Source organism: Phyllobates terribilis, unplaced genomic scaffold (assembly GCF_046119375.1).
Source record: "Phyllobates terribilis strain yellow unplaced genomic scaffold, ASM4611937v1 Scaffold_3__8_contigs__length_932513732, whole genome shotgun sequence".
Lineage (NCBI taxonomy): Eukaryota > Metazoa > Chordata > Amphibia > Anura > Dendrobatidae > Phyllobates > Phyllobates terribilis.
This window is the reverse complement of record NW_027362763.1, coordinates 742,370,319-742,385,581: the sequence shown is the minus strand read 5'-3', so window position 1 is coordinate 742,385,581 and position 15,263 is coordinate 742,370,319. Positions and strand designations below refer to the sequence as shown.

At 40.6% G+C, this 15,263-nt stretch overlaps 1 protein-coding gene across 2 annotated transcripts in view; it reads left to right on the top strand.

Moving 5' to 3' along the window:
• Positions 1 to 15,263, top strand: part of VPS54 (VPS54 subunit of GARP complex) — a 71,232-nt gene that overhangs the window by 42,921 nt on the left and 13,048 nt on the right. For both annotated transcript variants that reach the window (XM_073672151.1, XM_073672152.1), the window contains exons 8-15: positions 604 to 730; positions 1,261 to 1,368; positions 3,337 to 3,392; positions 4,542 to 4,638; positions 6,725 to 7,068; positions 11,449 to 11,578; positions 13,590 to 13,771; positions 15,000 to 15,112. In XM_073672151.1, coding sequence (XP_073528252.1) covers positions 604 to 730; positions 1,261 to 1,368; positions 3,337 to 3,392; positions 4,542 to 4,638; positions 6,725 to 7,068; positions 11,449 to 11,578; positions 13,590 to 13,771; positions 15,000 to 15,112 — 1,157 coding nt within the window. The remainder of the gene's footprint in view (positions 1 to 603; positions 731 to 1,260; positions 1,369 to 3,336; positions 3,393 to 4,541; positions 4,639 to 6,724; positions 7,069 to 11,448; positions 11,579 to 13,589; positions 13,772 to 14,999; positions 15,113 to 15,263) is intronic.

The following is a 15,263-nucleotide window of genomic DNA, read 5'->3' as shown; positions in this document are numbered from 1 at the left end:
ATTGACGGTCCACAAAGTACAAGTGAGCCAGTAAGGGATTTTGGATCACCAAACTAATTACATTGCTGGGTAGTGTAGTTAAAGAAAAGCACAAACATATCTTCCTGAGCACAAGTGTATTTCTTTACTGAGAATACCAACTTTGAGTTTTATGTAAACGAGGCTGAAAGTGCAATAATGGCGGGACAATGGCCAACTCCCGCCCCAATCCCCTGTATCATTCCCCACCTAGCTCAACCCCTATGAGGCCCGAAAGAAGAGGTCTTAAAGCTGGCAACGAGGCACAGTATGGATGAAAGTTTCAGCCCTACGGAGCAGTGTTTGAGTCAAATACTGGACCACCTAAAAATGTCGGTGTCATTAAAGTACATTCCCACTTTTTATCATTGTTTTGCATCCAAGATTCTGTGCTAATGGATTCCTGATATCAGTTCAGCTTCAATTTTTAAGATACAGAAATCCGAACCCCCTGCGCAGATATCAGAACGGGAGCTTCCTGTGTATGAGTACTGTATACAGTGGATTTGGGGTTCTGAAAAATGGCCTGCGATCACAAGGAAAATAAGTGAAGCAATTAAGGGTTTTTTTGTTTTTTCTTTGCAGACATCTTGGATCCCAACTTTGTGAACTGGAAAAGCTGATTGATAAAATGATCATTGCTGAATTCACCTCATATGCTCGCACAGACCTGAACAGATCATTAGAGGAGGACTGCCAAGTGATAGAGGAGGTGCGGGAAGAGTTCCGAGTACATTTCAGCCATTTCATTGTAATGACACCAGTACAGTTTTCCTTTATGTATGAGGCTTGTGCAATGCGGTTTGGTCCAAACAGGTGCAGTTTTATTGCTTTCATAAAACTCCCAAGGGATTCAAAACCAAACTCTGAGCACAAGGGTATCACAACCAGCACACAGAATGCTCACCTTTACTAGCTGACCCGTACAGTCTGAATTCATAGAGAGACTCCGGCACATCTCTCTCTCTCCCAGCTACAGCTCACATTTTGGCTGGTCGCTCACCAGCAGCACACTCGGCTCTGCTCCATTCCATACTGACATACCTAGTGATCACAGGCCCTAGTTCTAGTATAAAGCTAGGTAGATGTATCTAATCAAATCCTGCAGAGCTGGGACTTAACCCTGTCCTACCTGGCTCTGCTATAGTACATAATACATTGATTTACTACTTTACTTTAACACCATTTAGGATACAACAGTTTTAGTTACCTGATAACTCCAATACCGCTTTTTGTCCACAGGAGAGATTGGTGTCATTGGTCTTTGGGCTGTTAAAGCAGAGGAAGCTAGATTTTTTCGAGATTTACGCTGATGAAATGATGGCTACCGCAAAAAACATCATCAAGCAGGTACTGACCACAGATTCCTGGGTCTGAGGGCGTCTGTGACTGGAACTCTGCGCTCTTATCATGAGACAGAATTTTAGTGTATAGGGGTATTCCCATCTCCAAGATCCTATCCCAATGTGTAGTAGGTGTAATATTAATAATATTAGCAAATACCTCCAATTAGAAATATAGTAAAGTTCTTCAGATTCGCTATGTCGCTTACCCCATGTGCAGGGCATTGCAGTAGCTTAGGTATCCATGGTTTCAACCACTCATATAGTGACCGTTAGTTAGACAGCTCTTAGAGGTTGTAACCATGGATACCTAAGCTACTGCAATGACATACATGAGGTAAGCGACATAGTGAATCTGAAGAACTGTACTATATTTTTAATTGGAGGTCTTTGCTAATATTATTATTATTATTACATCTACTACATATTGGGATAGGATCTTGGAGATGGGAACATCTCTTTAAAGTTTCATTATTGTATTCAGTTTTCAATAAAAAAAATTTATATTTGTCATTTTGTGACGTTCTCCTTTTTTTAAATTTACTTTATGCTTTTTAACCCTAGAACGCATACGTGGGGCCTCGCAGGCCCGCCCTGTTAATTGTTTTCTATTTTCTGCAAGATTTCTTTAGTTAGAATTTTGAAACTCTAGGTATTCCTCAGGTATATAGTGGTTTGTCATTTCCAGTTGGTCATTTATTTATTATTTGCACACAGGCCTAAAAGGCCCCAGGTATGTGAAAATGTAGATTTTTATGGTCATGCATTCTAGGGTTAATAAGGTTTACAAAACTGATTTAATGGGTTATTCAGATAAATATAATATATATAAAAGAGGGTTGTTTTTTTTTCTGTATATAATGCTCCACAGGGTCCCTATGTGCAGCAACTTAGTAAAGTAATTTGCAGTCTGAAGCTGCCTCCCTGCTCCGCTGAGGTCCAGTGTCACATGACATCGGAAGCTCCCTAGTATATGTCCCTTTAATGATCATTTAACCCCTGATTGTGTCATCAGCATTCTCACTGCAAGGGAATGATCAGGGTACTATTGGCAGCCCATTGCAGTCACATGATCGGCTCAGACAGAATGGGCAGGAGACACAGAAGAGGCAGGAGGATTATGGAATATGAAGGCTTTCACTGTATGCAGAAAGATTAAGTCCCGCCATCATGAGTTATGAATAAAATGTATGGGGGCAAGCCTGGGAAGCATTTTATGATCCACTTTAATGTTATTGGAGGACAATAGGACTTTTTTTTTTCTATGTCCCCGGATAACCCATTTAATAAAATCAACAATTTCTCTAGAATGTATCAATTTGGACATAAGGGGAGTTTCACTATTCAAAAGGCACCAGAATAATGGAGTACATACCATGGGACAAACTTACACTACATGGACAACCCATGTTTAAATGATGTCCCTTTTGTAAAACAACAAAAAAAAAAAACACAGATGCCTGCCTCCTGCACTGTAGCCATTACAAAGATGTCGGATCTGGGTCTCCCATCAATCTTCGGCCACTGTTCGGCTGCTACGTGTTCACTACTTTCACTTGTCCAAGGAAAATGAGAGCTTAATAGCAGCTGCTGATTGGCTAGAGGGCTCACATGGCATAATAGTATCACATCTGCCTTGGTAGACCTGGCGCCGACATTGCTGGAACACCGTCGGTCTGGGAGGTGACTATATGGTGTTTTTATTTTACATGGGAGAGTAGGTATTTTAAAAGTAGTAGAGTGTTTTTTAGATTTTTGTTTTTATACCTACCTGCATGATTTTTTACAGAGTAATAAGTACATAGGTAACATGAGTTGTACTATGTCCTAAATTATTAAATATGGGGGATTTGTCCTTGAAACATCTGTTTGAAAACCCTATTCATGGTGCGATATCTGCTTGTGGATTTTCTGGGACTAATCTGTTTGTTTTCTTTAATATCTCAGTTAATAATTACTTTTTTTCTCTCCTCAGTGCGTGGTTAGCACAGTCTCAAAAATTGATGAGATAGATTCTGAGCTGATCACTAAGTAAGTATATGTCACCAGTCTTACCAAACACTGCAGGTAAATCTTAACATGGGAATAATAACTGCAGCGTTACTGTAGTGTTCACCTGAAGTCCCGAGCAGTTAGCTTTCCTGCAGTCGTAGATTTCTTGCAACAGTTAAAGGGGTATTCCCATCTCTAAGATCTCAGATAATATTAGCAAATACCTTTATTTATAAATGTTGTATAGTTCTTCTGATTCGCTATGTCGCTTACCCAGGGCATTGCAGTAGCTTAGGTATCCATGGTTACGACCACTCATATAGTGACAGTTAGTTGTCAGTGGTCATAACCATGGATACCTAAGCTACTGCAATGCCCTGCAAATATAGGGTAAGTGACGTAGCAAATCAGAAGAACTATACTGCATTTCAAATTGGAAGTATTTTCGAATATTATAATTATTACACCTACTACATATTGGGATAGGATCTTGGAGATGGTACTATCCCTTTTAAGTTGGTGATTTTCTGGTAATGGTTTGCAATAAATAAAAAAGAAAAAAAAGTCTGGACAAGCATCGGACAACAGTTCTCACTTTTCTTATTACTGTAGATTGGTTAGATTTACATAATGCCATTGCATTAGAGATTATTGAAGGTGATGTTATTGTGAGGGCTTCATATCTGACTATGAATATGGCGGATACCCCCTGTTTAGTTTGACGTAGGACGTTGGGGCAGATCAGACTGCTGTACATATTTGGCTCAGCTTATTTGGGAGGTTAGAATAGCATCAGTCGGGAAAAATGTAAGTGGGTTATTCAAAAAAGTTTTGACTGTTCATTGAAAAGTTTTGACATAGAGAAATTTTTAGTCCGGGTGCTAGAATGTACGGATCAGAAGCGGTAATCAGGAGAGCAGAATATGCCTCAGAGCACCTAGATCGGTGGGGATCTCATCACTCTGACCCCCTACCGATCAAAACTACTTACATCTACCTATATGGCATGTCAAATTTTTTTAATCTTTTTTTATGATTGTTACTTTTAGGCCTCTGAGCGGGTTTCCCTGACATGAACTCTACTATTACTTCTAAGTTCATATGTGTTTTAGTTTGTTTTAAGCAGAATCCATACTTTTCTACCTCTGTAGTCTTGCATGTATATTCACTGTAGTTTCGTTGCTGCAGGCTCGCCGATCAGATGCGAATGATGAATCTTTCACAGTGGCTGGATTTGCTGCAAAACATTTTTGCTAAATTTACAATTTTCCTTCGGAGAGTCAAGGTAAGAAAGCTGGACATAATCTTTTGCCATTTTATTTTAATAAAAATGCTTTACAATATGAGGAACAATACAGCTAGGCAAGGGAAATAGTTATACCGTATATATTTTCTATGAAGGGAACTCGCATCAGAGAATGTTTGGTACCAAATTCTTCCTTTTTAATATGAAAGCTGCCTCTGTATCTGCAGAAACACTCTTACCTACTTTTTTGATATTGGGATTTTTCCCCATTTTACAGTTTCAATTGATCAAAAAACATGAAAAGAAAAGCAAGTAAAAAGACATAAACATCTGTTTTGTCACCAAGTGAAATTTGCCTCTGCTGGCATTATTACATAGCAACAATAATAAAGGAGCAAAATCATATTCCCCACAGCATCTCTGTAGTTTATCATCAGATACTTAATCATTGGTATACGTATAGGATTTGGACACCTTTTGAATTTGTTTTTTTCAACTTAAATGTGTGTATTGTGGTATAAAAATAATGTAATTTGGATTTCATTTTGCTTTATTTTGTCTTTACATGACCCTTAATCCTCTGCACATTGCTAGCTACAGAATGAGTTAACTGTGAATCTGTCAGTTAGCTCTTTCTGGCTAGCATTTTTAACCTTTAATTTGTCTCTTACTGAACTCCTCTGTGCTGATATATGACCACAGACCACATCAAAGTTGAGCTGATCTTTGATATGGTCATAAACCTACTGCAAGGAGATCAGAAAAGTCAGACAAATAAGAGTAAACAAAAAAATAAGTTGTCCATGTCCATATGGCATATTGTTAACGTAAGCTGTCAACTTCCTTCTCAACCTCAATGGCCTCCACTTATTGTCAGAATAAAGTGGCAACGCAAAGAAAAAGCATTGCACTTTCGTCTCCTTCCGGTATGGTCTTTGAGGGGAAAACCATAGTGAAAATGAAGCGGCAAGATGCTGCCAATTCATTCTAGTGATCGGCGGGGGTCACAGATGCTGAATCTACACTGATGCCATATCCAATGTTAGTGCTTACACAACCACTTCAAAGGGAAAGTCTTACGAAGTCTACTCCTTAGCTACCAATAATTAAATTAAAGTTGCACTATGTAATGCTGTAGTATTCATGGAATATATGAAATTGGAATTGCATTGCTGCTCTAGAAATAAAATTAAAATGAAGAAACTTAGCGCATAAATTGGCCCATTCATGTGTGCACAACAGCCAACGACAAGGTGATCTTCTTTGCTGGGAACCTAACCTAATATGATACCTGTCCTATAACTGTAGGCTATGTTCCCAGCACAAGGTCGCCTTGTCGATGGCTGTTGGGCACACATGAATTGGCCAATTTGTGCACGAAGTATCTTCATTGTAAAAAAAAATTTCTACAGCAGCAATGCATTTCCAATTTCCTATATGCAATAATTGCATACTATAATGTTACAAAGTGCAACTTTAATTTGTTACTTACATGTGGAAGTGGCTCTCCTAGCTTGCACCTGTTCACACTTGTTTTTCTGTCTGGAAGTGACGATCAGTCTTTGATATTTAGCTACCAATAATGGGGCATATGTCCTTGAGATGCAAACCCTGACCAAAGCCGTGTGCCTCCACCTGACGGCTGGCATCCGTTTCCTGGACTTGTTGTCTTCCATCTCGTGTTTCCTCTACTGTATGCACTCGCCTCATATTATTGATTTGTTCATATTGAGTAACACCTTAGAGACTCATGTGGATATTAAGCGGAGTGTAATATTTCCTAAAAATAAGTTAACACGTAATAAAACTGGAAATAAAAACTATTTTGGTGAAATAGTCTTATTCCCAGTTGAGATCAGCAATTCGATCTGCGCTGCCCCCAACCAGTCTGATCCTCCATAGCAGCAGGTCTTCATTTTTGGCGCCCAGCTTGTCTTGATGTCGTAGGGACTAATTTGTGCCAGAAGCTTCTAGGATGCCGGGCGCAGAAGTGAAGGCCGGCTGCCACGGAGGGACCACACCGGATGCTGGATCAGTTCGACGTTCACAGAAGGTGACATTATAGTCTTGAATTAGATTGAATATTCACCATTTATTCTTTATATTTAATTCTGTTTCCTCACAGGCCACAATAAACGTTATCCGCAGTGTTGTGCTCATGGTCTTGGATAAGAATCAGCGGATCAGAGAAATGGAGGTAATGGCAGCTCAGAAAAGTTTGAGCAGCGAAAGCAATGTGGACAACGATCTGGCCTACCTGACTCACGAAGGCTTGTTTATCAGCGATGCATTCGGTGAAGGTGAGATTCCCCCCGCTCCTACCAGCACTAACTTTCAGAGGGACGCATCGCCCAGCAGCAGCGAGCCCTCCGTCAGCGATTCTATGTCTGACCCCGAATGCACTACGGACTCCTCATCCAGCAAAGATCACACACTGCCTTCAGTTTCCCCAGGGGGAGTAGAAATCATGTGAGTAACATTAAACTTTTGTTGAACTTTCTGCCTTGTGAAACGAGACCTGACGATCATAACCAAAAGCATTGTTCAGGAAGGAGCGTCTTATGCCTGGAGTCCTCTCAGGCTCATATGTCCCCTTCTGTATTTTGCACATTTAATGCACATACATGTATTGTGTGTACTGTAGAACTGGTCATGTGTATGACGAAAGGAAATTGCACTTGCAAAAGGGAAGCTGTCAGCAAATTTTTATATATGGAAGTAGTGATCTGGCCATATAGGTGCTTGTTCACTAATAAAACGTTTTTTTTTTTTGTTTTTTTTTTTATAGAGCACGGATGTGCTAGTCGTAAGAAATCCAGCCAAGAAGCCATATGCAAGTCAGGCTGGAAGGGCACTGGGGGTGGGTCTATGTACTAGGACTGCTTTTTCCAAGTGCACCGACACTTCCCCAGTGCATTACCAGCCTGCTATGCATATGGCTTCTTGGCTGGATTTATCATGACTGGCACATCTGAGCTCTAAATAAAAATTATACTTTTTTTTTTTTTTTTAATGTATGCTGGAGATAAGCCAAAAGATTCTCAGACCCTGTTCTGGTGGTCACATTGGTAGCCTATGCCCCCCGGATCAGAGCCCTGCAAACTTCGTCCTACCTGCCACCATCCTGAGTTCTCTTCTGGTGTAATGTCACAACTTGTGACGCGACACATGATGTCTCTTTGGGTCTACAAATCAGAAGAGGTGTCATGGATCCTGGCAGGTAGAAAGTTTTCAGGGCTCTGGTCCAGCAACCGCGAACTTCAGACCTGGCCACTGGACCACGCTCCAGCGAACCTTTTTGCTTAATTTCTGTTATTTACTGCATTCATATAAAGAAGTTTTGCCTCCGTGAAAACACATCGCCTAACGACTGAGTAGTTGATAATTGTTTAATGTCACTGGAAGTCCCACCTCCTGGACCCCCAGTAATCATGAGAACTGTGCGGTAAGTTCCTATTCTTTGAAAATCCCATTAACCGGACACTTTGAGTCAGTGGGTATTCCTTTAGGGTGTATGTACATAAGTTCTTTTTTTTTGTTTGTTTGTTTTTACAGAGTATTTCAAAACCAAGACACTTTTTTATAATAACTTCAGTAGCTTTTTAGTGGCTACAAAAGTGACTTCTGCAAATACACCCCCTACATGTGTCACATTAGGTCTTATACCCTCTAATATCTGCATGCTGGGTGGACACTCTACATTTTTAGAGTATATTCAGTTACGCAGACTTCTCCGTTGCCGAATACATGTGGCATCTTTGTTGACCTAAATGTACACATGAGAATAATCAAAGTCACAGTTGCCAAAATAAAACAAGTGCTCCCAGCCCATCACATCAGCATAACTTTGACCCTCACAAGTAAGCAAGTGTCCATGTAGAAGCTGCTGCCACTAGTCTGTCCTGGGCCAGTGGTTTCACCAGGATACAGCAAAAATATCTGAAAGAAGTTAGAGAAAACCTGGACCATCACCAGTGCTGCTTCCAAAATGAAGGGAAAAGTGAGGCTTGGGGAATCAGTCGCCAGGATTTTGCCACCTATTCTGAGAGCAGCATAATGTAGAAACAGAGACCCTGATTACAGCGATGTATCACTTACTAGGCTGCTTGCTGCAGTTTTGATAGAATCACTGTTTTCTCAGCAGGAAAATACCATTAAAGGACTAATAAACCTGCTGCCAGGTAGTCCAACCCCGCCCCCACCACTGAATGGCAGCTTTCTGCTTATGCACAGTGCACACAGAAAGCATCCAATCAGTGGTGTGGGTGGGGCTATACAGAGCTCAGCATTTAGAGGACTGGTAGATCTGCAGCAGATAAAACAGTGATTTTATCAAAACTGTAGCAAGGAGCCCAATATGTGACACATTGCTGGAATCAGGGTCTCTGCCCCTACATCATGCTACTCTCAGATGGGGTAGCAAAACCCTGTTGACAGATTCCCTTTAAAGTTTCTAAAGATTTTATTAAAGTCTAATGGCACTGCGTTTCAAATGGGCTCCTTCTTCAAGAAAGCAGGAGATCGAGCAAAATCTCATCAAGAGGTGATTTAAGAAGAAAATATCTCCAATGTGTCACTAGATCGGCACACTGATGAGATTTGCAAACAGCTCAATGCATTCATGTTTTCTTGTTCCATCTTGAGGCTCGGAGGCGGAAATGCATAATTTTTATGAAATTAGGAAAACCAAACTCCTGCGTGAGCAGCACGGCAGAGCATCGCTGGGTCAGCTACTCTGCTGGAATTTCTCTTGTTTTAGCTACTTTTGATAATCACTTCCATATATATTAGACCTCCAAATACACTGATCAAAAAAATAAAGGGAACACTCAAATAACACATCCTAGATCTGAATGAATGAAATATTCTCATTAAATACTTTGTTCTGTACAAAGTTGAATGTGCTGACAACAAAATCACACAAAAACCATCAATGGAAATCACATGTATTAACCAATGGAGGTCTGGATTTGGCGTCAACCCCAAAATTAAAGTGGAAAAACACACTACAGGCTGATCCAACTTTGATGTAATGTCCTTAAAACAAGTCAAAATGAGGCTCAGTATTGTGTGTGGCCTCCACGTGCCTGTATGACCTCCCTACAACGCCTGGGCATGCTCCTGATGAGGTTGCGGATGGTCTCCTGTGGGATCTCCTCCCAGACCTGGACTAAAGCATCCGCCAACTCCTGGACAGTCTGTGGTGCAACGTGACGCTGGTGGATGGAGCGAGACATGATGTCCCAGATGTGCTCAATCGGATTCAGGTCTGGGGAACGGGCGGGCCAGTCCATAGCTTCAATGCCTTCATCTTGCAGGAACTGCTGACACACTCCAGCCACATGAGGTCTGGCATTGTCCTGCATTAGGAGGAACCCAGGGCCAACCACACCAGCATATGGTCTCACAAGGGGTCTGAGGATCTCATCTCGGTACCTAATGGCAGTCAGGCTACCTCTGGCGAGCACATGGAGGGCTGTGCGGCCCTCCAAAGAAATGCCACCACACACCATCTGTGAACGTCGGGCCCTCATACCACCCTCATGGAGTCGGTTTCTAACCGTTTGTGCAGACACATGCACATTTGTGGCCTGCTGGAGGTCATTTTGCAGGGCTCTGGCAGTGCTCCTCCTGTTCCTTCTTGCACAAAGGCGAAGGTAGCGGTCCTGCTGCTGGGTTGTTGCCCTCCTATGGCCCCCTCCACGTCTCCTGGTGTACTGGCCTGTCTCCTGGTAGCGCCTCCAGCCTCTGGACAGACACAGCAAACGTTCTTGCCACAGCTCACATTGATGTGCCATCCTGGATGAGCTACACTACCTGAGCAACTTCTGTGGGTTGTAGAGTCCGTCTCGTGCTACCACGAGTGTGAAAGCACAACCAACATTCAAAAGTGACCAAAACATTAGCCAGAAAGCATTGGTACTGAGATGTGGTCTGTGGTCCCCACCTGCAGAACCACTCCTTTATTGAGGGTGTCTTGATAATTGCCAATAATTTCCATCTATTGTCTATTCCATTTGCACAACAGCATGTGAAATTGATTGTCAATCAGTGTGGCTTCCTAAGTGGACAGTTTGATTTCACAGAAGTTTGATTTACTTGGAGTTATATTCTGTTGTTTAAGTGTTCCCTTTATTTTTTTGAGCAGTGTATATAATGGTATATTATGTGGGGATGCTAATTGTGCGGATTTTTCTATTTTGTCTTCATAAAAAAGGCATTTTGTAAGGATTTTTGAATTTTATTTTCATCTCTCAGAATTTTTTTTCATACCACTTCATTGAATGATGATTTTTTTTTTTTTCAACATTTATTAGTCCTACAAGAGGGCCTGTGATAGTGTTTTCTGCCTGTCACTAGTACAATAATCTTTTTTAATAATCTTTTTATTTATATAGCGCCAACATATTCCGCAGCGCTTTACAATTCGAACAATTTACAGACATTATGGGCGCTGTCCCCATTGGGGCTCACAATCTACATTCTACATGTGTAAATGCGACTTTCTGCATTCATTGTAATCTATATCACCACAATTTTATATAAAGAATTTCACAGCTTTCACAACAGGCATCGGCTTTCCAAAATGATCCTTATCTTAGTGACGATGGATCATTTCAGGATTCCTAAATCATTAATGGGGCGATTCTAGATGTCTCCGCAGCGGTCTGTCTCTCTGCTATTTTCAGCACAGTATCGTTTTCATTCATTATTAAAGAGGGTTATTTGCATTAATGTCATTGCTGCCTTATGTAATATTGTGACTTTTTACCCTTTTCTGGCTGTAAAGACAGAAGAACTGAGTTAATCCTTGTTCATATATCCTGCCTCTTTTTTTTTTTTTTAAAGGATGACTGAGGATCTAAAATTAACAGACCTGGAACTTGGGAAAATTGCAAACAATATACAGGAGCTTCTGTACAACGCCTCTGACATCTGTCACGACCGCTGCGTCAAGTTCCTGCTGGCGAGAAGCAAGGTACGTGATGCATTTCTAACATTATCTACCAGCAAGGAAATAATGGGCTCATTTTTTATTTATTTTTTTTGTTAAAAAGTTGCTGATGGGCCAAAAATACATTTTGTGGAAATTATATCCTGACCATAAAATGTCCCATACATCTCTCCGCTCTCTAGTGGTCGGATGCCAGCAGATTGGGGGACCTCGGATTTGGACCTAAGTGTGGGTCTTAGCTGTGAGACCCTCATCTCTCAGACATTTGTTATATCTAGTGCCTGTGATTATGGCATAAATGTCTCTTCATGATACAACCCATTTAGGATAAAGTAGCACATATCACATTGTGTATTGAAGGAATGAGAAACCTACAAATGAAAAGGGTTACGTTCCCCTCGCTGATGATTAGTCTTCAGCATTTTCTGCATAATCCTACAAGACGGCGCGAAGGAGGGAGGCTCCTGTTGCACTCAGGACAGGGCTGAGCTCCTGAGACAGAAGATGTCTTTATATTTCTAAGTTCCAAATCTAATATGAATCAATATAGGATCAAGGAAAATGGTGAGTTTAGAAGAGAAAAAGTGACATTTCTGGGTATAGTGCATTTAACACCTTTCCTACTTATTACATGTACATCACATGTCGGTTGTCAGTATATGGAGCAGGCTCAGGAGCTGAGACCGCATCATACCCAGCAGATGCCGATCTATGCTGTTTAACCACTTAAATGGCGCGGTCAATGACGTGCCGCGATATTTAATTGGTTAGATTGCCACGCAAGCACCGGATTCAGTTGTGCCCTTTCCCACGAGGTGCCAATGGGTTGCCATGGAAGAAGAGTTCCTGATGAAGGCCCCCATGGCTGCCATCCTAATTCTATGAAACTCGGCCAGTAAAAAAAGTATATATATCAATAGATAGACAGATATACTTTAATTTTTTATTTTTGTGGTGCTGGTCTTCATTTGAACTGAAACATCACATGGGCTAATAAACTCCTCTTGTTTTGGTAACTATTGGAGTGCTGCCTACCTTTTTTCATTTTTATATACTCTTACAAATTTTTAATATTTTGTTGGGGAGGCTTTTGCACCCACATTGCAATTTTTAAATGTGCTGTTCTATTTTCCATTATTTATATTATTTATATCAACAGATACAGTTGAAGCCAGAAGTTTACATACACTATATAAAAAGACACACATGCGTGTTTTATATCTCTCATGAAATCAGAATAAACCGTTCCCTTTTTAGGTAAATTAGGATTACCATCATTTTTAATATTTGCCAGATGCCTGAATAATGAGAGAGATAATGTTTTAAGGCATTTTTATTACTTACTGCAAAGTCAAAAGTTTACATACATTAAGATATAAAAAATATATAGCTGTGTTGATGGAGAAATTGCAATAAGAGTGGAAAAATTGAAGGAGGATGGCAAGGAAAAAAAAACGGAAGTTCAAAACAAAAATTCACCCTGTCGGAAAAAATGTAAAAGAATAGGTGACTGAGTAATGCACTTGACCCAACTAAGTCACGTTGAGCGACTGTGTGACTTGTGGGCACTATTCGGGAACAACCATGGGTGTAATGAGCGTCTGACTCACTTGTGACTTGTCATTCTTCACACACGGCGGAGCGAATTTCCAGCAGCTTTCCATGCAGGTAGTGTGTAGGAAGTAAGCACTGCACTTTGAGAAATTGCTGTTTCCCAGGGGCACATTTTCCTTTTATTATTCAAATAGGTCAAAATGTATTTTTTCTTATGCAAAGCTCCAAATCTCCTACTTTTCCAAGCACAGCCATAGAGATGCTGTCTGCTGATATTACAAGGGGAGCTAACGACATAATAATTTATACACCTTCCATTAATCCCTCTCCAGCAGGCACCTGTGTCTTCCTTTGTGACTGCAGCAGGCAATGAGAATTGCATTACCGTGTGAATTACAGCAGAAGCTTTGCTGCTCTGTGTCAGTGAACACGGCTAGTTCTGATCAGTCAATTATATAGTGTTTCCGCTCCACTTTTCTAGGATGGCTTTCTCGAGAAGCTGAACTCCTCAGAGTTTGTGTCCTTGTCCCGATCAGTTGAAGTGTTTGTCCAGGATACAGAGAAAATCTGTGGTAGGAGAAGCATGTCTCTCCGAGGGGCGCTACAGAGCCAGGCCAACAAGTTTGTAAACCGCTTCCATGATGAAAGGAAAACAAAACTCAGGTATAGTTTAGCATGTCGGATGTTACTTGCATCATTGTAAAATACCCACTGGTCGGATTTGCTGTGGAAATCCACAGAGGAAAATCTGCCAGAAAATATTTCACTTTGGTTTGTTGCCGATTTTTCCCTTTCCTATTTAAAGTAGATAGAAAAAAAATCTGAAATAAATCTATGACGTAAATTGATTTTCTGCAGATTTAATAATAATCCACATACTGATCATTTTCCCCATGAAAAATGTTCTCAGATTCTACTGCACGTCTAACCCTTCCCTAAAAAAATCTACATAAGAACCATCCTGTGTGAATTAACCACTAAAGGAGTAGTCCACAACTAAGATATTGATGACTTCTCCTTCGTACAGATCGTCAATATCAGATTAATTGGAGTTTGACAATCTTCTTTTTTTTTTTTTTAAAATTAACGTATTTTTTGAGCTAAAAATCATTTTTACAATTTGCCTTCATTGAACATTTTGCACCGTTTGGCTTTTACAGGCTCTTTGTTTCCTGCACATTCAACTTTGATGTGGTCTGTGGTCATTAATCATCTGAGAAGAACTCTGAAAAAGACAGATAAGAGTTACAAATTCCCTATCAGATCGCCATAATGGGCTGACTGGTGGATTTTTAGTTAACTCATTCTCCAGCCAACAATAGACAGTGCAGCGCAGAGGCTTTAGAAGGCAAGCGGTGCAAAATTCTTAATGAAGCCCAAAAGGGCAAAAAATACATTAATTTAAGTAAGAAAACGAAATAAATTGTCCCAAAAGGTGGACAACTCCTTTAAGTAATTGAAAAATAGAAAAGTCCTAATCTTGTTTCTAATTCTGTTTTAGGCTATGCTCACATCACCCCAAGTCACCATTTTCATAGCAGTAGGGCCACATTTTCCTATTGGAGGCTGAAAGTGTGTCCTTTTGGCTTCTGGAGGGGTGGTATGTGTAAGCATACTTTTTTAGGATAATGGCTGACATATGTCAGTGGGTGGCTATTCGGGGGCATACATTGGAGGGTTACCTTAGGGAATACCCCGCCTGTATTCCTCCAAGATATATGTTGTGGAACGTTATGTAAACTGAGCCTTTTACTGTTATGCTGAACCTGGTTTGTTTCATCTCAATCTGATGTATCCAAAAGAAATTACATTTTTCTTGCACTGAGAATAGAGAGCATGCAGCCGTGATTCATCAGATAATATTTCCAAAAATGTACTCTCTTCTCCATAGCCTTCTGCTGGATAATGAGCGCTGGAAACAGGCCGATGTCCCCGCTGAATTTCAGGACTTGGTTGATTCCATAACAGATGGCAAAATAATGTTACCTGAGAGGAAGTCTGGATGTGAGTTATTTAATAATTTAATGTGTGCCATACAATCCGCACACAGCAAGCTCCGAGCAACTGGTAATATTTGTATAGGAGCTCCTGCGGACAGGCATAGATTACTTCACTGAGGCTAGTAATTAGCGCTTTGTTTCTCATATTTATGTGA